This window comes from Seriola lalandi, unplaced genomic scaffold, assembly GCF_002814215.2.
Source record: "Seriola lalandi dorsalis isolate HSWRI2012SDOR001 ecotype SW California unplaced genomic scaffold, Sedor1 jcf7180002054678, whole genome shotgun sequence".
NCBI lineage: Eukaryota > Metazoa > Chordata > Actinopteri > Carangiformes > Carangidae > Seriola > Seriola lalandi.
This window is the reverse complement of record NW_019525231.1, coordinates 120377-144782: the sequence shown is the minus strand read 5'-3', so window position 1 is coordinate 144782 and position 24406 is coordinate 120377. Positions and strand designations below refer to the sequence as shown.

The 24406-nt window shown below is 40.2% G+C and overlaps 3 protein-coding genes across 6 annotated transcripts in view; 2 read left to right on the top strand and 1 right to left on the bottom strand.

The window, feature by feature from the left end:
- Nucleotides 1-5789: 5789 nt before the first annotated feature.
- On the bottom strand, nt 5790-10205 carry cunh4orf33 (chromosome unknown C4orf33 homolog). 4 transcript variants are annotated; one of them, XM_023422159.2, is made up of 6 exons: nt 10094-10205; nt 8816-9009; nt 7486-7546; nt 7336-7387; nt 7049-7248; nt 5790-6556 (listed from the first exon to the last, which is right to left on the bottom strand). In XM_023422159.2, the coding sequence occupies exons 2-6, from the start codon at nt 8994-8996 to the stop codon at nt 6460-6462; spliced, it is 591 nt and encodes a 196-aa protein (XP_023277927.1). In that variant the 5' UTR covers nt 8997-9009; nt 10094-10205; the 3' UTR covers nt 5790-6459. The 4 variants fall into 4 exon arrangements, with proteins under 4 accessions (XP_023277927.1, XP_023277924.1, XP_023277926.1 ...); XM_023422156.2 differs by lacking the exon at nt 10094-10205 and adding an exon at nt 9296-9666; XM_023422158.2 differs by lacking the exon at nt 10094-10205 and adding an exon at nt 9413-9665.
- On the top strand, nt 10106-23505 carry sclt1 (sodium channel and clathrin linker 1). Its single transcript, XM_023422153.2, has 21 exons — nt 10106-10246; nt 10587-10654; nt 10945-10997; nt 11137-11209; nt 11572-11627; nt 12442-12577; nt 13944-14066; nt 14257-14322; nt 15091-15161; nt 15280-15370; nt 15674-15765; nt 16240-16417; nt 16621-16719; nt 18747-18818; nt 18952-19026; nt 19154-19296; nt 19516-19708; nt 21103-21299; nt 22185-22263; nt 22964-23059; nt 23175-23505. The coding sequence occupies exons 1-21, from the start codon at nt 10213-10215 to the stop codon at nt 23223-23225; spliced, it is 2046 nt and encodes a 681-aa protein (XP_023277921.1). The 5' UTR covers nt 10106-10212; the 3' UTR covers nt 23226-23505.
- Nucleotides 23506-24255: 750 nt separating this feature from the next.
- Nucleotides 24256-24406, top strand: part of dnah6 (dynein, axonemal, heavy chain 6) — a 61156-nt gene continuing 61005 nt past the window's right edge. The window contains exon 1 of the mRNA XM_087178179.1: nt 24256-24325. Coding sequence (XP_087034305.1) covers nt 24256-24325 — 70 coding nt within the window. The remainder of the gene's footprint in view (nt 24326-24406) is intronic.

Below are 24406 nucleotides of genomic sequence, written 5' to 3'. Positions count from 1 at the left end.
CAGGGCCCAGGAGAAGAACAGAGAGGGAAAGGAGATTAAATGAAGGGGAAGGTGAGATAGGAAAATATTTTAAAAGTAGAAAGTGAAAGGGGATAAAGTATAATGGAAGAGGAGATAGAGGAGAGGAATTACAAACCTGGACTAAGTGGAGGAAATACATGGGAAGACTCTGACACATAATGATGTAATTATTTTTTGGTTCACTATATACAGTTAACTACATTGTTATTTCAACATTTGTCATGGTTTTAAATGAGCACGCTCTGTAAGAGAAATGCGGACAAAACAAGACCAAATGGAATGAAACAGCATGCCGTGCACGGTACATCGCAGCAGCTACACGAAGAGGGCTCTGTGGTAATGAGCTTGAGGTGGTGAAAACACACATGCATGAGCGGACACGCACACACACGCACACACACACACACACACACACACACACACACACACACACACACATACCACCAATGTGCTGAGACACTATCAGCATGCCTTCATTTTGCCATTACCACTTTTAAGTGTCTGTTGCTATGGCAACAGTGTGATTTATTTCCCAATTAAGAGTTAGTGAACTTGCTCACTTACAACCAGTAATATCAAGCTGCACATAAATTACCTTCAAGCGTAATGTGGTCTATTTGCTATTAAAAACAAACGGAATATCACCATCTCGTATCTCCAAAACAAGTAAACTTCTGTATCAAGAGTTTGCTTCTTTGCGAGTTTATTGTACAAGAACAAATATTCTCTAATAACTGTGTGCTGCAGCTAATTGGCAATTAATGTGCTTGCTAAAAAAGGATGAAATTCAGTGGGCTTCACATCCAATAACGACCTTTTTCATCCATCCAGCTTAAAATGAAGATAAACAATACACGGATGGATGAGTGTCGGCAGGCAGGTGGGAATGTAATGGAATCAATTAGGAAAACACTCATGATTTATATTCTGTGTTGATAGCAAAGAAAGCTTAATTTACTTTCTTTCCCCCTCTTACTGATATCATTTATTTCTAATGTTTATGCAATGATAACATATGAATCCCATTCCCTTGTGTGACAAATGCCTGCAGTACCTCTCTCTCTATTTCCCCATGTACGCACAAGAGTGTGTGTATGTGTGCTGTGTATGTGAGCATATAAAGCAGACGTAACTGTTAATTATTAACTCTGACTATAAAATGTTAATGCATATATTAGCAGTGATTCATAAACATGAAAGCTCTTTCTGTATGTATCTGGTTTGGAGTAGATTATACTTTCTGTTTGTATGTGTCTCTCTGCGTGTAATTTCTCTTCATGTTGAGAAATGCTTGCATATCTATGGACTTGTGGATGTGAAAAAAAGAGCCTCACTCATCTGAGTTTGCAAATGGTTGTCTAACATTCTTCTGTAATGAAACCTCTCTGTTCCTCTTTGTTTTTCCTATTCCCCTCATTCTCTTCCTCTCTCTTCTCTTGCTCACTGCAGTGTTATTGAGAAGTAGAACTCGTCTGGCCCTCATTAATGTCCCTGGCATTCGCTTGGCTCTGCATCTCTCTTTTCCTCTCCCCAGCCTCTTACAGCTTCATCACGCATTCTACCCATGCCATCCTCATATGCGCAACACTAGCTGGCTTCAACTGCAATTAGTACCTGTGCCATCAAGCATACACACATACACACATACACACATACACACACACATGCACTGTAGAAGCATTTAGGTCCAGATTTTTTTTTTTTGCCCAGCACTACTCTTCCCATCCTTCACCTGTACAGACCTCTCAGTAATGATGGACTTGTTGGACAATAATTGGACAGAGTTAATAAGCATTCAGTTGGTCCAGAGAAACACTGGGATGCCATGTTCGTTTCCAATAGGTCTTTATTATCGGCCCATCTATTTTAACCTTAGTGCAAGACAGATGCAGAATGCAGCACCAATGGTGTATTATCATATTTTATGGTAAAATAGATTGGAGGGAAGGTTGCCTCCAGCTACAGCACAGGTACAATGAAGTCTCACATGGACACGGATCAAAGTTTGCTTTTGTTTGGGCGATGTGGAGTATTGGAAGCCAGTCACACAAGGATTGAGTACTGCAGTGTGTCGGAAACTTCTATGACTTTTTTGGCGTTAGCCTGCAAAGGCTACACACCGTCCCACTATCTTATTAGCTGCAGTATGAATCTTTCATTTGGGCCTCTATCACAGAACCCCTAAAACTAGGCAAAGTCATTACCGTTTTCACTTTTTCAATCTCTCGCTCTTTTCATGTTCCGAGATCACTCCTTTATCCCTCTCGTTCTATTTTTCATCACAACTTTATCCTCATTCATACCCTCAAACACTCTTTAAACTTGAAGAAATGAGACCCACGTCTTTTGAAAAAAAAAAAAAAAGGAACTAGGTCTGGGGTGATCACCAGAAAGTTTCTGACACGCAGAAACACCCCTTAAGCTGGTGTTGAATGTTTTAGAGCAGGCTGGTCTCTTTTTCTGAGGGGGATAAGACGGCTCTTGTGTCTGCTTGTCTGCTGGGGCTTTGGAGGCAGAGGAGAGGCAGCTACCTGTTCTGCTCTCCCCTCTCATCTCTTCACACTAATTAGAGAGAACTGGGTTTAAATCTTAGTGGGGACACACATCCTCTGCCTGCACACAGGTGGGTGTGCATAGTTATGTATAAATCAAAGTGTTTTATGAAGATCATGTTTTTGTCTAAATGCATCCAGAAACATATTTTTAGGTCAACATTTTATTAGTAAGTGACATGCTCGTGGACTACAGCCTGTCAGCTCTGTGTGTGTGCACGTGTGTGCATGTGACTAGTGTGCATTGAGGTGGCAAGGCACCGCAGGCGATGATAAGGAGGGGGCTTAAGCAGTGGGCTCTCTAGGCCTAATCACTGCACGCATTTCAAAGGCAAGAATGCCAATTAAAACTGATAGGGCTCAATACCGGCTTTTGGGCTGCCACAGCGAAGAGCAACACATCCAACATGAAAATCAATCGGCCCCCTGTCTCCTGGTCAGGAGAAGCGGTTTGCCAGCCAGTGATCCGAGAGGAGCCTCTGATAAATACATGGGCTCTACAAGGGGCTGGAGCAGGGGCAAGGGGGAGAGACTCTCAGGGTCATTGAGAGAAGACAGAGATTTGTGAGTCCCCAATCATCGTGTGTGTCTGTGTATGTCAAGGATCAGAGGGCCTGTGATCTAAACTTCTCTCAAGTAGGTGGAAAAGTAAGTGAGAGGGACTTTGATATACTCTCACTGAGCACTTTATTAGGAACGCCAGAGTAATATTGGGCAGAGCCTCACTTTGCTCTCCAAACAGCCTCAGTTCTTCATGGCATGGATTCTACAATATGTTTTCAAACATTCCTCTGAGATTCTAGTTCATGTTGATATTTTGTGATTGTATCACATAATTTTGGCAGATTTGTCTGCTCCACATTCATGCTGCCAGTGCCCTGTTCTACCACATCCCAAAGGTATTCTATTGGATTCAGATCTGGTGACTGGGGAGGCCACTGAAGTTCGCTGACCTCATTGTCATCTTCGTGAAAACCAGTTTGAGATTACTTTTCCTTCTGACATGGGGCATTATCCTGCTGGAAGTGGCCCAGAAAACATTCCCCACACATCACACCACCACCACACCAGCCTGGACTGTTGACACAAGGTAGGTTGGGTCCATGGATTCATGCCGTTGACACCAAATTCTGACCCGACGATCTGCTGCCTCAGCAGAAATCCATCCATTCATCATATCAGGCTACAGTTTTTCAGTCTTCAACTGTTTTGCACTGCAGCCTCAGATTTCTGTTGACTGACAGGACTGGAACCTGACACGGTCTTCTGCTGTTCTAACTCATCCACCTCAAGGTTCGATGTGTTGTTCATTCTGAGATGCTTTTCTGCTCAGCACAGTTGTAAAGAGTTGTTATCTGACTTACTGGAGCCTTTCTGTCAGCTCCAACCAGTCTGACCATTCTCCTCTGATCTCTCTGATCCCTATCTTCCTTCTGAATACTCAAATACTCAAAACCAGTCTGGTACCAACAATCATGCCAGAGTCAAAGTTGCTGAGATCACATTTTTTACCCATTGTGATGCTCCGTGTGAAACGTAACTGAGGCTCCTTACCTGTATCTGCATCAATTTATGTATTGGCCTGCTGCCTGACTGGATAATTGCACGAGTGAACAGGTGTTCCTAATAAAATGCTTGGAGAGTGTATAGATGAGGTGGGATGAACTTAAGTGTATCAAGATGAGTAAATTCAGTGTTCTAGGCAGCGTTCAAGCTACCTGGAAGTCAGTTAACTTAGTTTAGCACAAAGACTTCGAACAGGGAAACAGCTAGTCTGACTCTTAACAATGTCCACCTATCAGCAGCTCTAAGATCACTAATTAAGACAGTACATTTTGTTGTTTATTCTGTGCAAAACCCTTATGTATAAAAACAAAGAGTTGTGGTTTTATGGGTGGTTATGTGCTAGGCCATTTCTTGGCCAGGTGTGGTAACTTGCTTGAATCTTGTTGTCACTGTGAGGTTGCCAGGCAACCAGTGGCGACTCCATGACCTCAAGTGTGAATTTGTGAGTTTTAGAGGTGCTGGATTTTGTTACCATTGGACAGACCCATGCTAGCAGTTAGCATACAGACATGAGGGATTTATACTCTAGTAAGTGGTGGAAAGTAACTTTTTACAACTTCCAGTTTCTAATTTGCAAGAGAACAATGTTGAGATACTTGTACTTTGAGTTTTTAAATGTTCTAATCCTTTATACTTCTACTCTACATTCAGATGAAAATTAATACAAATCTGTGTAAAGATCCTAAAATGTAAATAACTTTTTTCTTCTCCTTTCTGGACCGTTTAATCATCTCACAAAACCTCATATTTATCTTTTGACCTTTTGAAAATAGGCCTGAACCCTAGATTGGGAATCAATACACAACAAACAGTAAAATGCTACAATAACAATCTAATAATGTCATATATAATATCAGGAGCTATTTTCCTACTTAAAGTACATTTTGCTGATAATATATTATATATATATATATATATATATATAATACTTTGAATGTAGGATTTTTAAATTGTCGTACTGGTATTAGGGCGGTGCAGTGGTTAGCAGTGTTGCCTCACAGCAAGAAGGTTTTGGATTTGAACCAACCGGCTGGCCGGAGTCTTTCTGTGTGGAGTTTGCATGTTCTCCTCGTGCCTGTGTGGGTTTCCTCCAGGTCCTCCCACAGTCCAAAGACATGCAGGTAGGTTGATTGCTGAAAAAAAATTATTACTCCCCCCCACTCCTAGCCCCTCTTAGCAGAATTTCTTTCTCAGTCCAACTGCGTGTTTTGTTCTTTCCTTTCATACACAACAAAACACAGGGTAATATGCTAATTCAACATGCCAGAATTTAACCCCCCTTTCAGTACCATGGATAGTGTTACTCTGCCAGGCATGCCAAAACATTTACTTATCTTTAACAGTAAATTTAACAGGGCAAACGAGAGTGGATCAAAACAATGCATCACACTAAAATACTGGTACGACCAACCATACATATCAAACGGAGGAAATTATAAATAAAGACCTGCCTGTTACACAAGCCCGCCTCAGATAAAGTATTACCTGCAACTGTGGTGAATAAAGGCCCCAGTCACTATTTGAGGAAATATGACAGCTGAAAACTGTTGTGAATTTCTGTAAATGTCTTACGACGTAGTAGAAACTGTTCTTCTCAAATAATTTGTGTGCAACAGCCTAAAGGAAAAGACACTTCAACACACACTGACCAATGGTGTAACTTCTTCACTCAGTCACAAACATTCACAGATGCAGCGCTGGCCTGTGGCCAGTCCAGCCAAAAAGAACTATACACTTGACAACATATTTAATTGTAAAAGGAAATCAATAAAGGCAGTGGAATGATTGAAAAATGATTAAATTACAGTTCAACGTTAATTCAAAAGCTCAAGCATGTGTCTCCAAAGAACATATTTTTCACTATAATGGTCTGTATGATTATGTGTGTGTGTCCCTTAACAGGGAAAAGAATCACAAGAGTCTGCTGTGTTTATGTCACTAAAAAAGCGAGAAAAAAAAAAAAAGAAGTGAAAAGCACAAGCTACACAGGAGCTGAAGGTCAAAGTGAGCAGTCCTTGCCACCATCCACACTCTAACCGCTGTAGGTCACACTCTCCCGAGGCAATATTTGGTGACGTGCAATAGCTTGTGATGTGTGTGTCTGTGTGCTCGCATGAATGTGTGTGAAGGGTAATGCGCTCTGACAAGCCGATAACATATTTCTTGTCATATCGTTTGACATCATTAACTAATAAAGATTGATTGCCCTTTGTTCCCTGGCAATGAGTGTTTGTACTAGGGCCCTGCCACAGAGGTGTTTGCATGTCTGTGCGTGCAAGAGAGAGACAGCAAGAGGGAAAAGGGAGTGAATTTGAAAAGCTCAGGGTTTTCCTCTCCACAGATCAGACTGTAGCTGGACCCAGTCTTCTCCCATGATGCTTTGCAGGCGGAAATCTTTGAAGTACTCCAGGCGGTGGCTATGAGACAGAGAAAGAATTTAATATAGGATGCATACAATCCACATATGCATCTATACATAAGATTAGTTTACCCATCACAAGAAGTACTACTCAGCCCGTGAAAACACTTGTGTAATGTCTCCTACTGAATCGATATCGAATTAAATCAAATCGACTTGGAAATCTCATCAAAATCTCAATCTGGAAATCAGTGGCAATACCCAGCCCTACTTACAAGTAAGTCTAATGAAAGATACTATGAAGTTGCACTATGGAAAATATAGGATCCAGTGTTATAATGCATACTAGGGACTAAAAGTCAAGATATCGCAACCTCTGCTGTTTTGATTTTGACCTACATTTCTCTCTTACAAGTCCCCCACTTTTCTGAGTGCAGTAATTGCTGCCGCTTCCCTTCAAAACAAAGCAATGTTTTGCCATGACTAATATCTTATGTATATAAATTCTATGACCTCGAATAACTGTGCGGATAGGCGTCAGCATACTCACAAGTTAGGTTTCTGGCTTTCCACTATCTCTGCCTTGGGAATAGGGTAGAGAGCCTCATATGTACGCTTCTCCCCTGAGCCATGGATGGCGTAGGAGTTCATCTTGTTAACATTGGGAGGGAAGTACGACCACGGGAGGAGAGCCTCACCCATCCACCTGTCCCCTCTGATTGTGGCATTAAACACCATGGGCAGTTGTTGCTAGAGAAAGACATAAGGAGTATAGTAAGAAATACTTATCACCTAATACAAAAAAGCCCCTCAATAAATCCCTTGATGTGTCCCTACCATAAATGCTTGACCGACTCCTGACAGCAATAATATCAGGTGTTGTCCATGTCTAAAATAAAAACAAAGATGTCCCATTGTTGTACTATGACTGTCTATAAAAAGATAGCCACACACATGGACAGTACAACAGCTGAGCGCTATACTTACAGACAAAGCTCCACTTCCAGGTAATTTTCTGTAGTACTGTCAAGGAAGAAGGACTCAACAACTGAGGAGATGAATAAAATAAAATAAAGATAAGACCTTTAATCTTACATTAATTCTTAAAAGGTGTTATTAACCTCTTCAACACCCATTCAGGGAAAAAAAATTAAATCATTTCAGTCATTTATTTTAAGTTACAATTTAAGAATATATCATGGAAAAGTAAGAGATACATACATTTTCAAATAAGATATGGGGACCAGCTCAGCCGCTAACCTTGTAGTGTGCTCATTATCTACCTAGATTATAATGGGGTTGGATCCCAATCTAATAACTAACATTAATGAGGCCAAATATGTGGGGCTCATTAACCAGGAATCGAACTTACTTAAGGTCAATTAGATGGGATTGTTATAACTCAACCTCATTACAATGTTTAATTGCTGTGTCACCATAATGATGATAATGCAATTACTATTATGCCCTCACAAACAGAGGTAGTCCCTAGTCTCTCAAACCTCATTGGAATATATTCATAATCTTATCTCTGCTTGTAGAGCATCCTAAAATTGCAACATACAGACAACATCACTAAATCATGGCTGAAATTACATGGTTATGAAAAGTACAACTATTGGGGGGGGGGGGGGTGGGAGCCATAGACGTAACAACAGTTCAACATCATACAGTCAAATACAATAGGCAATAAATGTGACCTTTGTGAAGTTTATAAAGTTCAGATTGGATCAACAGTAAGGATACTGGAGTGTATCACTGGAATAATTATACACCTTTAATGTACAATTATAATCTGTTAAAGGAATAGTTCAACATTTTGGGAAATATACTAATTTTCCTTCCTTGCCAAGAGTTTGCATTGGGTGAGCAGACTGATGCCACACTTATATCTGTTGTTCAATATGAAGCTGGAGCTTTAAGACGGTTAGCTCAGCTTAGTATAAAGACTGAAAACAAAGGGGGGAACTGAAAGTTGTTGCACATTTCCCAAATAAAATAAATTATAAAGTAATTTATTAAATTCACATTTAAGTGATACTATTAATACCTTTTGGTAAAAATGTTATTAAATGAACACTTTCTATGTCAATTAAATTAGTGATTTTTTAAATGCTTTCTTTAAAATGTGCTTTTAGTTATTCCGTTTAATAATGTGATTTTCACTAATGTGAAGATCATACTTTATTCACAGACATTCGTGCATTTGTCAATTAACCTGTTAACACCCTTGTCTATATAAACAGGATTTGCATATCTGGAAAGCTGTTTAGCACTATACCATACAAACAGCATCTCTAACCGTCGTCTTACCTACCTTCATAATCCCAGAGTCCAGGAAAAGGCTGACTTGGGGGCCCTGCAGGAGCTGCTGGGTCATTGAAGAAGGGACCAAAGACCTCCATCTTCAGCCCTCCTTGTCCAGGAGAGAAAACGATCCTGATAGGATCATGATTCACAGGATTGCTATCCCAGGTGTGCTGGATAGCAAACTCCATTACTGTATGAGGACTGAAAGAAATATTAAATTAGAATGAATTGGCTGTGTGACCAAAGTGACACAGTACAGCAACACATTACAAACTTACAGAGATGCACAGCACAGCAGGATGTGGAATAGTGTCACACACTGTAGTCCACGAGCTACCCCCATGTTGTCAAAGGCTCCCAAGACTCACTGAATAAAATACTCTCAACTGTCCCGAGCTGAGCTTGTCATGCCCTAATACACACTGTTCGGTTCTTTAAGCAGTTCGTTATCAAATGTCAAGTACAGTTCTGTTACTCAATAACTTACTAGATAGTAAAATTGACTTCCTGACAGAAGAAGCTTGGAACCATCAAAGTGAATTCACTTGATGTGCTGGTTGTGGTTTCAGAGTACATGTGATGTCTGGACAAATAAGCAAATTACCCAGAAGACGTTGTTTTCCAGCAGAATCGTTCTCATCACCAAAATCCAATTTTGTTAGTAGTTTACCGCCAGGTAGCCAGCAAATTTTATACAAATACGTTTGTTACTTTCTGACTAAACAGACAAAATAGCTGTGGTGCAAACATAATCTCTTTCCACTTTCCAAAATGTCATATATGATAACGTTACTCGCACTGAAACTAAAAGCTTGGTTAACTTCCAAGAAACCGGACTGCTGCTTCCTGTAGCAAAGCGGAACCTTTATTCCACCCTGATGTACAAACGGAACATCTTTAAGGGAACACATCTTCATTGTCATTGGTTGTGTCATTTTGTTTACTTTTAAACGGACGGCGGAACGGAGGATTATAACAAAAAACCCAATCATGTATTTCTATTTCACATTACCGCCTGGCTTCTAATACATTTATATATGTCAGAAGAGTCAGTTCCCTCTGAAAATATTATGTTGTGTTGCAAATCAGCCATTTGTTCAACTTATCAAAGGTTTTGTTAGCTAAACTTAGCTGAGATTGATTAGCTGCACCAGCTAACGCTAGCTGCAGCAGGTAACTACGGGAACACGCGATACACATTGATATATGTTTTTAGAAGCTTTGTAACGTCTCAAGTCATGTACTTAAAGTAGACGGGGTTTAAACTCCCGCACTCAAACGTTACCTTGAAAATAGCCACTAAAGTACTAGCGGACAAATTGTAGCTGCATCTATAGTTCCCGGTGATCGTTTCCAACTTGCCGACGTAAATTGTTTTGCTTCTGTTTGGACCACACCCTCAGCATGGATGCAGAAGTTGAGTTTTTGCGTGATCAAGGTAAGGACAGACCAGGGAGGATAACACCAGTAGGTTGATAGGTCTCCCTGACTCCTGACTTTTTTCTTACGTAATGTTCCTGTCACTCAAGTTCTGAATAAGACTAATGTCTAATTTAAATTTTGGCTACACTGGCAAAGACACAATATGGCCAAGATGTTTCTACTTGTCTTTTTGTTCTTTAACTACACCTAAATGGAGAATGCTACAGTTTCAAAGTATGACCTTATTTGTGAAAAGTTGCATTTTCAAAAATGCATATTTTAGTGTGGAAACTGAAAACTTGACAACTCTGAATAATGTAGTGTGTAGGCTTATCTACTTATATTTATGTTATTAGTCCACAGGTTAAATTCAGCTCTCAGCCAGTATCAATATGGACACCACACTCAATCCACATCATCTCAGGTAAAAAGGAATCATCATAAACCTCTTTAAACTGGCAAAGATTTAGCTTAACTAAAAATGATTTAGGCTCATTATTAGGTATGCTCAGTGAGTGTTTTGTGTTAATGTTTTTTGCCAGGAAATTTGTATGTACATATATGGGAATTTAAATGAATGAAAGCTTTGTTCTCTGTAACCTTTCCATCTGTATTTTGTTTTGGTAATGAAGGAAACAAAGGTATTTGGTATAATGTACTACAACTGGACATCCTATTAGGCTAACTGCTAACTGTGTGTCTTATGTCAATCAGGTTGAGGAGGCAAGGCGGGCTGAGTCTCCTGCACCCTGGATCTCAGACAGAAGGTCAGGCACGAAAAAAGCCTTTTTATGTAGGACAATGAACATATTCTCGTTGAAGTCCAAGTTAGTGGAAAAACAACCTTTTCTTCATATGTATGCACCTGAGAGAAAATACTTGTGACGTATTTCATCTGTGTTACAGTATAATGGCTCCTCTGATAGCAGAGTATGATCGGCATATGGATGAAATGACGGAGCAACTGCAGAGATACCAGGTGAAAAACACTGGGGCAATTAAATTTGTTTCTGACAGTGATATAAAATGATGCTCAAATTCACAAACATGAAATATCTTAACTTTGTCTACTGAAATATTACAAACACACTGTAGATATAAGCTGAAGAAATGGGATTGCTTAAGTCTAAGCTCTTGAAAAATTCTAAATTGAATAGCAGAAAGTCGAAGATTAAAAGACAGCTGTGTAATGAATATCACTTGATCTTTTTATTTTTTAGTCATGTGTAACTTTTTAAATGGGCAAATCTGTGCTTAAATTTGACTGAAGGCACCCTAAAATCCACCAGGCTGTCTAAACTAATCAATAACAAACAATGTTCTGTTGTTTAAAATAAACAGATGCAGATGACAGATGTCAAAGTGAAGTTGGAGAGGGTTGTCAAGGAGAACGAAAGGTAGGAAAATTGTACTGTTCTCAACATAGGATGAGTGGTTACACAGTAGATAAGATAGTACTTTTTTACATTACAGCGTTACATTCAAGATAAACAAAAAATACCCATAGAAGTAAGAAAAATAAGATAAAATGAAACAGACGAATAATAATAATAGAATATATTAAAAAATTAAAATGAATAAAATGGAAATGTATTTACAGTGAGAATATAAACAGAGACAATATATGGTGTGTATGTGTGTCTTTATATATGTAGAAATGATTGTTGGATTGTGTACAGCAGTAAAGTGCCTGTGCAGTGTTAAAGTGTTTGATACGTGAAGTGGCAGACGGCATGACCCATGCAGAATTATGAGTACCAAAGTGCAGGTGATAATTCAGATAGTGAGCGGATGAATTGGAGTCCAGAATTGTTAGCTTTTCTGATCTTGTTCAGTCTGTTGGTGTCTTTGGCTGTGACACTGCCGCCCTTAGCACACAACAGCATGAAAGATAGTGAAGATGTATCACATTAATCAACATTAATCAATGAGAGATGTTATAAGAGAATATCAGATTTCACAAGTTTTTTTTTTATACATTGAGCAACTAATTGTTTAGAGCTTAGATAAGGTTACAGTGAGAATTGTGTTAGTTTTGTAGGTAATTAGTTCTTTGTTGGTAATCAAGGCTCCTAGACCATTTACATTACAGCCAAATGAAATGCTGGATAGACAGTAATCAAGGTTGAGATGTTAAATTTAAAATAAAAAACTATCTGCAAATTAAAATCTTCAGTGTCAACCCTCATAATCAAGCCTCGTCTTTTCCAGGCTGCATGCGGAGCTGAGGGAGTCTGTTGAGAAGCAGCTGCATGCTCTGCCGGTGGCTTCAGGAGTGGAGGGCAGCACACTGGAGGAAGAAGGAGTCATCAAAAAACTCCAAGAGCAGGTCCAGCTGTCTGAACAGGTCTGCATTGTGTCCATATTTGATGTCCATATCTTTGAAGATTAAGTTCACTATTACAATTATGTGTTTATAATGTGCATATTATTTGTCATAGTGCATAATAAAATAATGAAGATAATACGGTTGTTTGTTGTCTTACGGCCAATGTACACACCATCTGGTTACGTTGCGTTCTGGCTCGGTCACGGCCGCTGGAGTTGATCCGCTGCCATTCTAGCCTCTGTGTGTGTCCTCTGGGTCCGCGTCTGAAGCTGCTCACATTTGGCCCTTTTTCACACTCCACTGTCTTTACACTGCAGGTTTATATTTGCCAAAGATGTGAGCTGCTCTAATTTTGAGAAGATGTCTTCACACATAGAGTACAGAGCCTACGTTAGTGCTATTGTCTGTGTAGCTAGTGAAACAAAGAGAGAAGAAAAGCAAACAAGGGAGGGAGGAAGATGGCCAGTTAAGTCTCCGTTCAGTCCCCTCCTGGTCCCTCAGATCACCTAATGTATACTGTGTTTTAATGCAGCTGTGTTCACAATATAGTTGTTATTATTTACATATTTTTCTGTTCCTGTTGTCAGTCGTACAAGTATGAAATTGGATTGTGGCTTATACATAATATTTTTAGAGCTGCAATGATTAGTTGATTAATTGATAGACTGATCAACAGAAAATTGATCTGCATCAACATTCTCTGCCTGAAGCTTTTCAGTGTGAGGATTTGATGCTTTTCTTTATCCTCTATGATAGTAAACTGAATTTGATGCATCTGGATGCTGTGAACGTTTGGCGTTACTGGGAGTTAGATTAGAGGATCAATATGATTTAGATCTCTGTGAATTCAGTAGTGAGCCGGGCGAAACAGCCTCTCTAGCTTTGTCAAAGCTGCTTTTAAACTGTTATATCTGCACATTGTATCTTGTGTGTTTTACATTTGAAGCAACAAAAAACAAGACATAATGGTTTACTGAGTGGTTAGCTAACGAATTGGAGCTTTTAATTGATAACAGTAGCAACAACAGCTGGTCCCAGGGGCTCGACACAGCACTGCCCTTATAATGAAGTTGCCATTTTTGCACACTCTCATGACTCTGAGTAAAATCCAGATGATTTTTGGATTTATTGTCTTGCCAACAAGATACAACCTGAAAACAGCACAATTTTGAAACTGGTTAGAGGGCGTTATTCCTCAAGCTGTTTTCCATACTTCCAGTGTCTGTCTACTGAGTGTACAGAGGTGTTTGGTGTTCTTCTCCTCCTCATCTAACTCCTGGGAAGAAAGCAGCAATTTCTTTAGCATGCATAAATGCTTCTGAGTGTGTGAAAGAGTGTCTGTGTACATTTTGTACTGTGTGTGTGTGTGTGTGTGTGTGTTTAGGAGCGGGTGCAGGCCATGGAGCTGTGGCAGACGGCAGCCCAGGAGCTGGACAGCATCCAGCAGGTCTACCAGAAAACCATTTCTGAAGGACAGATCCACGATGCTCAGCGACAGCAGCTCAAGGTTCAGCGTTTCCACATTAACATGTAGAGGCGGCACATTATTAGGACATCAGCATTTCACCACTAGATGGAGCCATTATTATAGAAATGGGTTTAATTAGAGCAGTTTGTCCTCAGTTAATGCTTGATATAAACATGAGGTAATTACGAGCTGTTAAATTTTATTGAATGTCCCCTTTTTTCTGTCACAGGATCAGCTTGTTCAGTTCCAGCAGCACTCACACAAACTACAAGTGGCCAATCAGAAACTAGAATCGGTAAGTGACGGTTAATTAAAAGTGTGTTAAGTTATTCTCCCCTAATTAGCCATGGGATCGAAATGGTGTGCACTTCTCCAAATTAAACCCTGCTCCAATAATTAATCTTATAACTAAGTGAATTGGTTTCTAAATCACTCTGGTAGTCAGCCAGAACTGTCTTGGTTGTATAATGAATGGACTGTCAGCTGGCTTGGTAATCCTCTAACTACCTTAGCTTTTTCTTTTTCCAGCACATGCTGTTGTACACTCGTCTCTCTCTCTCTCTCTCTCTCTCTCTCTCTCTCTCTCCCTCCCCTACAGTCAACGATAAATACTTTCAGCACTAAACTGTTTAGGCTCTATTTAGAGAGACTGTTAACCTGACTTTGAGATTAAGGCGCGCTGCCTATTTTGCATATATTTATTCACGTAAAAACCCATGAACACAAACACACATATGCCTGGTGCTTACTTTGGACACAATACAGTGTGTTAGGAGCGAGTAACGCTATATTCCTCTGATACATTTTTAATGAGATGGCAAGCCTTTTGCTTTCCCCTCTCTGACTTCTCATACGAGCAGCCTTTTCAGTGACTGTGTGTGGGAACAATTGACTTTGTAGCAGTGAATGACTGACAAAGGTTCCTTAGGGTTTGTTCTAAAAAAGGGTGTACAACGTTTTGAGAGAGAAGTTTCAGGGAGCATTGGTTGTGACATAAAGTCCAAAGTCTGTATTTGCAGTCATGCCACACAAATGGCAGTCTTGTCTTCCTTGCCACACACAGACTAACCAGCAGTTCCTGAAGACGGTAACAGAGCAGAGCACAGAGATGGAGGAGCTACACAGCCAGCTCAGGTAACTAAGCTGACCTAATAAGGAGACTGTAAACCAAATAAGGCGACCATGAATTAAAAATGGCAACAGTTACAGTATATGTTTGAACTATTGTTTTCTCTCTCTCCTCCCACTGTAGACAAGCCAAGGCTGAACTCAGGACAGCAACAGCCAAAGTGGATGAGATGACCAAATTGTTGCAGAATGTCCAGGACCAGATGCACAGACGGGTGAGGGAAGGAAAAAATGTGTCGAAAAAAAAATACAACCTACTGGGGCTTTGGGAAGGTAGTTTAGAGCTCGATCAGGAAACTTAAGACGAAACACAGTGAAACAGCAGTTGATTCTATGTGTCAGTCAATATTTCAATTCTGGGTTTTAGTTATTTTGGCTGTTGGGCATCACTTTGGGCTATCATAGCCAACTTTCGTCATATTTTTTAAACAAGTGATGAATCCATTTAATTGACCTGCAATGAAAATCCTTGTTTTTCGCAACCGTCCTTTGACAGCCATATGTGTGTATGTATTTAGGAGGAGGATGTGGCAGAGGCTAAGGGCCGAGAGGATGCGGCAGACAGACGCCTCCAACAGCTCCAGGCGGCCTTGAGCCAGCTAGAGGCCAGGTGAGCACAATTTAAACTGCTGCTTCACCTTTAAGCACCTTTCCACTCTTCTGACCTTTATTGCAAGGTATTTTGATTATTTATTTAATTCATGCAACACTATAGAACTCTTATATGTAATTTGGGACCAATTAAATTAGAAAATTGTGTAAATTATTCATGAAATTTGAAGAAACTCTGCATGTTTTCGAAGTGGGTAACTAGATATGATCATACAACATTGTGTTTATCAAAGTGACTTAAAATACATATCAACAGGCCAACAACATTAACAGTAGTTGAGCTTACGGAGCACTTCTATGCTTGAATCTTTGGGGAAATTGTGGTACGTTACATCAAGATTCAAGAAGTTTATTGTCATTGTCAAACTACAGTGAAATTGCAGTTGGGTCAAACAATAAGACAAGAGTTCTGGGGTTCAGTTTTGTGTCTTTCCCCCTGCTGCTGGTACTCACTCCTTTTCTCCACTGCCAGGCTAAAGGTTACATCTCAGGAGGCAGACTCCTTTCGCAGAGAGCAAACTGTGTGGGAGAGAAAGTTGGGAGAACTCCAGGCACGTTGCACCACCCAAGAAGAAGAGAAGTATGAGGCTCTGGCCAAAGTCAGAGAGAGTGTTCAGGTGGCTGAGGAGGCTGCTCTGCAGAAGGACCAGGTGATCACAGTCACTCTGTCTTTGTTTCTTCCTCTATTAGTCTATCTCTTCCCTCCTTTTTTTCAGTCTTTTTCACTGACCAAGCCTTCCCCTCAGTCTGTTAAGCACTTTTATCCTCTAACAAAAGTCCACATCCCTTCAGCACTAGGGAACTTTGCCCACTGAAATGTGTATCTGCGTCTGTCTTTACACTCTCCCTTCAGGCCTTGTTAAGAGAGAAACAGAGGATAGAAGAGTTAGAGAAGACAAAGGAGGCCATCAAACAGTTGATCCAGGATGCTGCCGTCCGCACCAGAAAAGAGGTGGGGAGTTCTGCATGGCTCTCTGAGCAAGAACTGGTGGGCTGTTTGCTGTTTGCTGTTTCTGCAGAAGTTAACACTGAAACTCCATGACAGAATTGTAGCTGTTTGGAAGCTTTAAAATCTTTCAGGTCATCAGTAACAAAATATTTCACAGGTCACAGCTTATTCTACTAAATGCCCTCCATGTTATTTGTGTGTTTGACTCAAATCTGCTTTTAAGCTCACAAATGTACCATCATTCACCATTATCATTTTTTTTCATTGTTTACCAGAACAAAAAAAGAAGAAGAAAAATGTATCTTTCAGCCCAGTAGATACAGCATCTGGTCTAAACTATAGCCGTGTTATTTGATATATATCACATCATTTTTAAAGCACTGGCCTACAGATATGGTGTACCAACTCTGTATACTTACTTAAAGAAATAAATATTCATAAAAATAAAAGATTTTTTTTATTTAAAGGGGCTATTTGCAAGTTTTACTATTGTTACATAGCCAGCAAACAGTCTTGCCAAGAGCTTCAGCCATTGTTGCATTTATACAATACAAGAGGTTATAATACGTCCTGTGAGCAGTACTACTGCTTCAAGGCAGATTGGACACTACAGTGACTCGGTATTGGAAAGTAACAAGAAAGGGTGACCAGACCGGAGCTAGCTGGTTAGCATGCTAATTTCAGGAGAGGAAAAGAAGATACAAATACAGGCAAAACAAGAGGGTTGCTTTCCACAGCTAAAGACAGCTCCTGGTGAGTAAAGAAATGAAGTTTGATACTGAACTGGCAACATTTCTTGTAGACTTCTAAGTGAACAGCTGTTAATGCTAACATTGGCTATGTAGCAATAGCAAAACTTATAAATAGCTCCTTTAAATTAGAGTCACCTGGAAGCACAACCTCCAGCTGTACTAGTTCTTAAGCCCTAGCGTTTTTTAACACATGACCTACTAAGCCAAAAGCAAAGCACTGCTCTTTCCTCCTGCCTAACCTCAGTTAGCGACATGGTGATTAATGCTCTATTAATGGTTCTTCTTCATCAAGCCCTTAAACTGTTTAATCCTGTTAATGAAGCCTAGTATGACTGCAGTGCTGGCTGCCATCTTAGTCTCTGTCTTGCCTTCAACAGAAGATAATTAACTGTTGATGCGTAAGACTTTCTGGAAATGATGGACCTTGCCGTGCCTTTGCTTTTTTACCTTCGAGGTAATTTTGTTATGGAGTTGGAGGTTAAGGTTAAACATTGCAGTCAAAGTGAGATAGTTTTTTTTCACCTTAATCTCCTCTCTCCTTCATCTTCATTTAAAGCCATTCAGTGCTGAGATAAGCACGTGTAATGAAGAATTAATCCCCAAACTGTCCTCAGACTTACCTGAAGACTAAAGTACCACTCAGACAGTTATGCATGAGGAGTGGAGTTTCCCAAAATAGAGGTGTGAACTTAAATACCCTGTTGAGCTTTAACTGAAGCATGTTTTAGCAATGTTTTAAAGAGTGGGCCCCATTTTTTTTGTTTGGATGTTGTGCACCCACACAAGAACGCACATGAACACAGGTGTTGTGATGCACAGACAATTGTTTTTCACTATTCCATCAATGGATCATTGGTGGTGGTAATGTGCCAAGAAATGAGGAAATGCTCCCATAGAAGTAAGGAAGAAGATAAATGCAAGCAAGCAGACGTGGATGTAAACAATGAAGGTTTCAGGTTGCATCATAAAACTCCTGACCTGAACCAGGGACATTGAGATTACACAGTCAGCATTTTAAAACAAAGGCCACCAGAACCAAGCTAGCATCACTTCTTACACATATGGAAATTCACTTTGTTAAATAAACCATTTTAGAAATAAAATATTGTAGATGAATCAGTTTAATGAGGTAGTGTGAGTGAATTGGTACAGGGTGGCTAAGGTTTTGTCGAGTAAAAGGTACTGTCTATCTAACTGAAAGAAAAATGAAAAGCAATTACACTCCCCAGATCCCTGCAGTCATTGCCCATATTTGAGCTGTGACTTTATCTTTAACAGGTGGAAAATGTGCGCAAGCAGTGCAACGTTCAAATCCACCGTATGGCCGAGGAGCTGTCTGCACTGCAGCTGGTAAGAAGGACAAATACCTCTCAAAATCATACAAAATCCTTTTTTAGTCTGTACCCGTCTACTCATCTTTTCTGTCTCCAACCCTGTTTTTTCCCTGACTCTCCTCGTTCTGTCTTTCTATCGCTCTCTCTAGGAGTGTGCAGATAAAGAGTCTCAGATTGAAAGGTCCTTGCGGGAGAGAAAAGCTGCAGAGGAGGAACTGGAGAAGGTATGTATGAAAGTAGCAGAAGAAGAAGTTAGATCCAGAGTTTAGTGTGTGATGATATGGTTTTATGAATGGGCTAAGGCGGTACTATTGATTCTTTTTAATGCTGCGTGATGTGTTTTTCTCCTAGGTGTATAAGGAAGGTAGGGCAGAGCCAGAGTTCAGGAAGATTGATGCCCTTCATCAGAGGTGTCTGAATGCAGAGAGGATGAAGGAAGACATGAGCCTCACTCTACAAAGCACCCAGAACAAACTAAAAAAGATGGACATGGAGTGAGTGCAATATTTAATACTTAGTATTAAAGGCTGGAAGTTAGGTTATCCACCTTTACTCCATTCCTTCTCACATCCCAGAGCACTCAGAATGGCAGGGAGTGTTGCCCATGTGGCTCTATCTGCTGCCAATAATAACGGTGGTTTGAAAATTAACATTTTGTCCTTGTCTCTGTCTTTTTCTCCTCTTTCCTCCTTGATCTATCTATCCATCTGCAGCTACAGTGAGGAGCTGTCCCGGTGCCAAGAGGAAGTGCAGCGCTTGCAGGGCTCTCTGACTGCAGTCCGGGACGACTGTGTTAGCGTCAGTGAGGAGCGACTCCACCTGCAACAGGAGAACTTGCAGCTCTGCAGGGAGATGGATGAGCTGCGCAAGGCCATGCTGCTGGTCCAAAAGAAGGCCAAACAACAGGTAACTATAGAAACAGAAAGGAGTGACGGAATCAGTGCCCTCTACAAGAACAGTTAGAAAAGACACATTGAAGTAAGAGTGAAGTTGGAGTTTGGTAGTAAACGAAGAAAGTGAAGGAAATGACACTGCAACAAGTGCAAGTATATGAGGCCATTCTTACTAGAATGATGAAAAAGAAGAATATAATAGGAGGAAGGCTGTGGAATAAATGCAAGGGGAGAAGAGGAGAGACAATCTGCTAAAGGGTTATTCCAGCGATTTTGTCATGCTCTTCCATGAATTTCGGGGACTTTTCAGAAACAGATTAAAATGAGGATTAAAAGTTGATAATTATTCGCAAAACAGCAAACATGAGCCAGACACACGGTGCACTGTAATCACCAATCAGCTCTGAAATCTTCTCAAATCAGAGTTTCATCCAAGGGTTTGCCCCCCACTGCTCTTTGCCAATAAGCAGAAACACAAAGCACAGTTTAGGCTGATGGCAATGACATTAGTTTTGCAGGTATTTGGTCATCAACAAAAGTATTGGACAAGTTCAAATTTTGACCTGACGATGACTCGATGATAAGTTAATACAAGTCATCCTGAGAGGAACATGCATGTATCACGACCAATTTCTTGGCAATCCAGCCAATAGTTATCCAGACATCTCACAAAAAAGCCCAATGTCCTTCTGTTAAATGAAATTTCACAGGATAAGAGAACACTCTGGGTACCATAAATGTCTTCATGGAAATCCATCCAACTCACTAAAACTCAGAGCGACCATTGGAGGACCATGATTGTCTGTACGAAAACATTTGTTGAGATATTTTCAGTCTGGACCAAAGTGGTCGAACATTTGAAAAAGCCACTCCACTAACACGGCTTGAAGAAAGTCGAAATTGCTGCAGCAGAAGCCAAAATATCCTGACTTTTAGCCCCAAGTGTGGGTTAACTTTCAGAACCCCTGCATCTTACAATTCTCATAATGCAACTCAATATCATCTTTTGTTAGACCCCCTGTCTTTGAAGTGCTGAGATCTTTTCAAGATGTTATTTTCTCAGACTCCCTCTAAAGCCACAAAAGACAGTGGGGTAAGAAAAATGTATTTGTTCAGCCTGCTGCTCTGAAGTGTTGTCAGACAACCATTTTGATCAACAGCAGAAGACCCATTAGTGGAAGAAATGCTTGCATTCAAGGTGGTGTGAAAGTTGGCAGAAGTTAATACATGGTTCACATACAAGTCATGCTTTCATAAAGTGATGTTACTGACTGGTAATGTAGAATTAAATTTTATTAGTTCACACAAAGCTGGATATGCGAGTCTTCTTTATCCAGTTGAATGAATCTCGGACCAGCAGGGCAACCTTATGTCCACAGACCTCCTCACTCCGCTGCCCTCCTCCAGGTGTCACAGGTAGAGCAGGAGTACAGTCTGAAGGAGCAGGGACTTGACGCACGGGTGAGGGAGCTGGAGGAGAGCGGCCGAAGCACCAGTGCTGATCTGACACGCCTCCTTACAGCACAGCAGAAAAGTACTCAGCGCTGGAAAGAAGAAGCCAAGAACCTGGTCCAGGCCTTTGAGACTAAAATCACAGGCCTCAAGTAAGAGTCTTTAAATGTAGATTTAACATTACCAAAGAAAGGAAAAAAAGATACAAAACATGAGCGGAGAATCTTAAAATAGATGGGGAACATAAATGAAAATAATAGGCCGCTCTAACAACAATTTTTTTTTTTTTTTTGGGGGGGGGGCTTTTTATGCCTTATACGACAGGACAGTAGAGAGACAGGAAATGGGGAGGCTGAGAGGGGGAATGACATGCAGTAAAGGCCGTCCGATTCGGGACTCGAACCGGGGCCGACTGCAGCGAGGACTGTAACCTCTACACATGGGGCGCCTGCTTAAAACACTACGCCACACGACGCCCTAACTAACAACAATTCTTAATGTGGATTTACTGGGTATTTTTCTTGTGTAGATAAATGTGAAGCAATGTGGTGCTGAAAAAGAGCAAACATTTTTCTGGTTAAATAAAACCTGCAAAATGAGCCATACAGTGATAACCAGTCTAATGGAAACTACTGAGTAACTGACAGGCAACAGAAGTTCTTATCCCCAATAAGAGATTATTTTAAATAAGATTAAATATATTCATTAATATTTAATACAGTACTCACACAAACTGTCTTTATTGAATCCTACTGATACCTTACTGTTTTTTTTTATTTCATAAAACATCAACACAAACACTGGATCAAAGATTACGCAACAGCTAAGGTGGAACACCAAAAAAATTCTGATGACAGTTGAAACAAAAATTGCCTTACCTCTTGAACTTGTTTTGCCTTCAGCGACAGCTGTACTGCGCTGAGATGTATTGGAAATATTGAACATACTGACACATTTGAAAATAAAGATTTATACATGTTTTTGTCTCTGTGAGAGGCAGCTTGGCTCTTATCTTCTTTTTTCAATGTTTCTTTCAGGGCAGAGCTGAATCGGCAGAAGCAGCGTTCACACGAGCTGGAGATCACGCTTGAAACAGACCATCATACCATTGCTGAGGTGTGTAAATGATTACACACCACTTTATTTCTTGTACTGGAGAATTTACTAAGAGGATATCGTGACAGATCTTCAAAACCTGGTCTTATAAGGGGAAATGTAAGATGTTAATCCTGCACTGCAGGACATTGTCTTCTTCCTGATGGGAGGAGCTGCCCTTTGCGGTTCAGGCCTATTCAGCTAATGTGAGCCTCTGCAAATATCAGCCCACCGTTGGAGTTAGGTAAAAACTCCAACGGTGGCAGGTAAAAAAAAAAGGCAAGAAGCAGGAGGCCTTTTACTGGAAACCTGCAATATTAGCATTAGGTGCGGCATCAAGTAGCATGAAAGTTGGGAAAAGGTTAACTGTATGCCGTTCATACTATGCAACATTTTGTACTCCATATATATGAGAAATAATACATATTTAGTTGCAAATGGGGTGAGATAAGGGTGACGAGAATGATGAGAGCTTACACAAACATCTGCGATTCTCGGGCTAATTTATAGTTTCAGAGAATGTGTGACCTGAAACAAGTCCAGAAGCAAAGGAGCGATACTAATTAACAATATAAAGATTCATAGACAGTTTCTGCATGTTTTTAATGCCAAGTCCACATCTATAAACAACAGCCAGAAAAGTATGCCTATGATAATGGATAGTGAAAACTACCCATTATCTGACTTCATTTAACTAATTGGTATGTGTGTGTATGTGTAGTATGAAAGGCAGCTTGCAGAGTATCAAGAGAAGACGAGTCGTCTCCAGAGACGACTGACACAAGCTGAACAAAGGGCAACTACCGCTACACAACAGGTATAGGTAACTATGTGTTTTGTGTGTGGAGGTGGTGACATTGTGGGATTTTTACATGGAGAAATAAGTATTTTTCATTGATCACTCAAGTTTTTTATCTGTATTTTTTTAACAGCTGACTATACTGGCATCGCAGAGAAGGAAAACAGCCACGGTTGATCCATAGACTGTATAATGGTCACTCATCACTGTGCTATAGGACAAATAATGTAGCCACATGTTAAGAGCACTTTGTTCATTTTGGTAAGGTGATATCAACATTTTGACCTAAGGCATAAGACAGTTATGCTGTTGTCAGTGCTCTGGTGATTAAATGGCAGATGCAAGTTTCACTTTTTGTTTCAAAGGTTTTCTGGTGCTTTGTATTTGTGAGGATGGAAAGATGTCCTATATGTAATGTGTAAAATGAACCTTTTTCTAATGACAAAATAAACACCTTCAAAATACATGGTAGTCTTTCATGTATGTATAGGAATATGGGTTTATTGGAATCAAATACTTTGTATCTTATGAGACATGTCACTGTAACTGTCTTGGTGCAAAAAAAAAAAAAAAACCTCAGTATGAAACCAAAAAACCTGCAACAGGCCTTTGTTTGGTTGCGTTGCATGCAGGGAGATAATTTTGTTGCTAGGAAACGGTAAACCTCTGCCCTAGGCCAGCAACCCTTGCAGCGCATGAAAGATCGTTTCATAAAGCTATAACGTTATAGTTGTATTAAAAACATTTTGGAGCTGAATAGTTGATACGGTAAGCATGTTTGGATACATTTTAAAGACAGTGCTTATTCAATTAGACAATGTTCTCATATTAACCAACTTGTAAAAGTCTGATAAAGTTACCGTTTGAAATAACGTTAACCAACGATAAACTGGGTTAACCAGCGTAACCAGTTTAGTTAAATAGGCCAATTTAGCTAGCTAATATCTACCTCATCCACAATCTCCTTTTACACAAATGTTCGTGTGTATTTTGTGCAGCTAGCGCTATGTGAATAAAAAAAAATGTAAATAATGTAGTGTGGTCACAAAAGGTTCTCAAATTTTGACTCAAGCTACCGATAAAGTTAACTGTGTAGCTAAATAATACAATTTGTCTTTAGTACTGACTTTACTTCAATCAGACGTTTCCACTGTACTAGTACTAGTACTACCCCTCCCCTGTCCTGCTGCCGAGGGCCTGTGAGGATACATGTCATGGCCGCTGCATCTCAGAGGGCCTCTCTGACGGGCCACCCGGGCCAATGCAGGGAACATGAGTCCAGAGGTAGGCCCAGCTAATATACGGCCTTTTAAGTATTATAAAAATATGCTAGTTAAGTCTTACGTGTCATATAGCTACTTTATA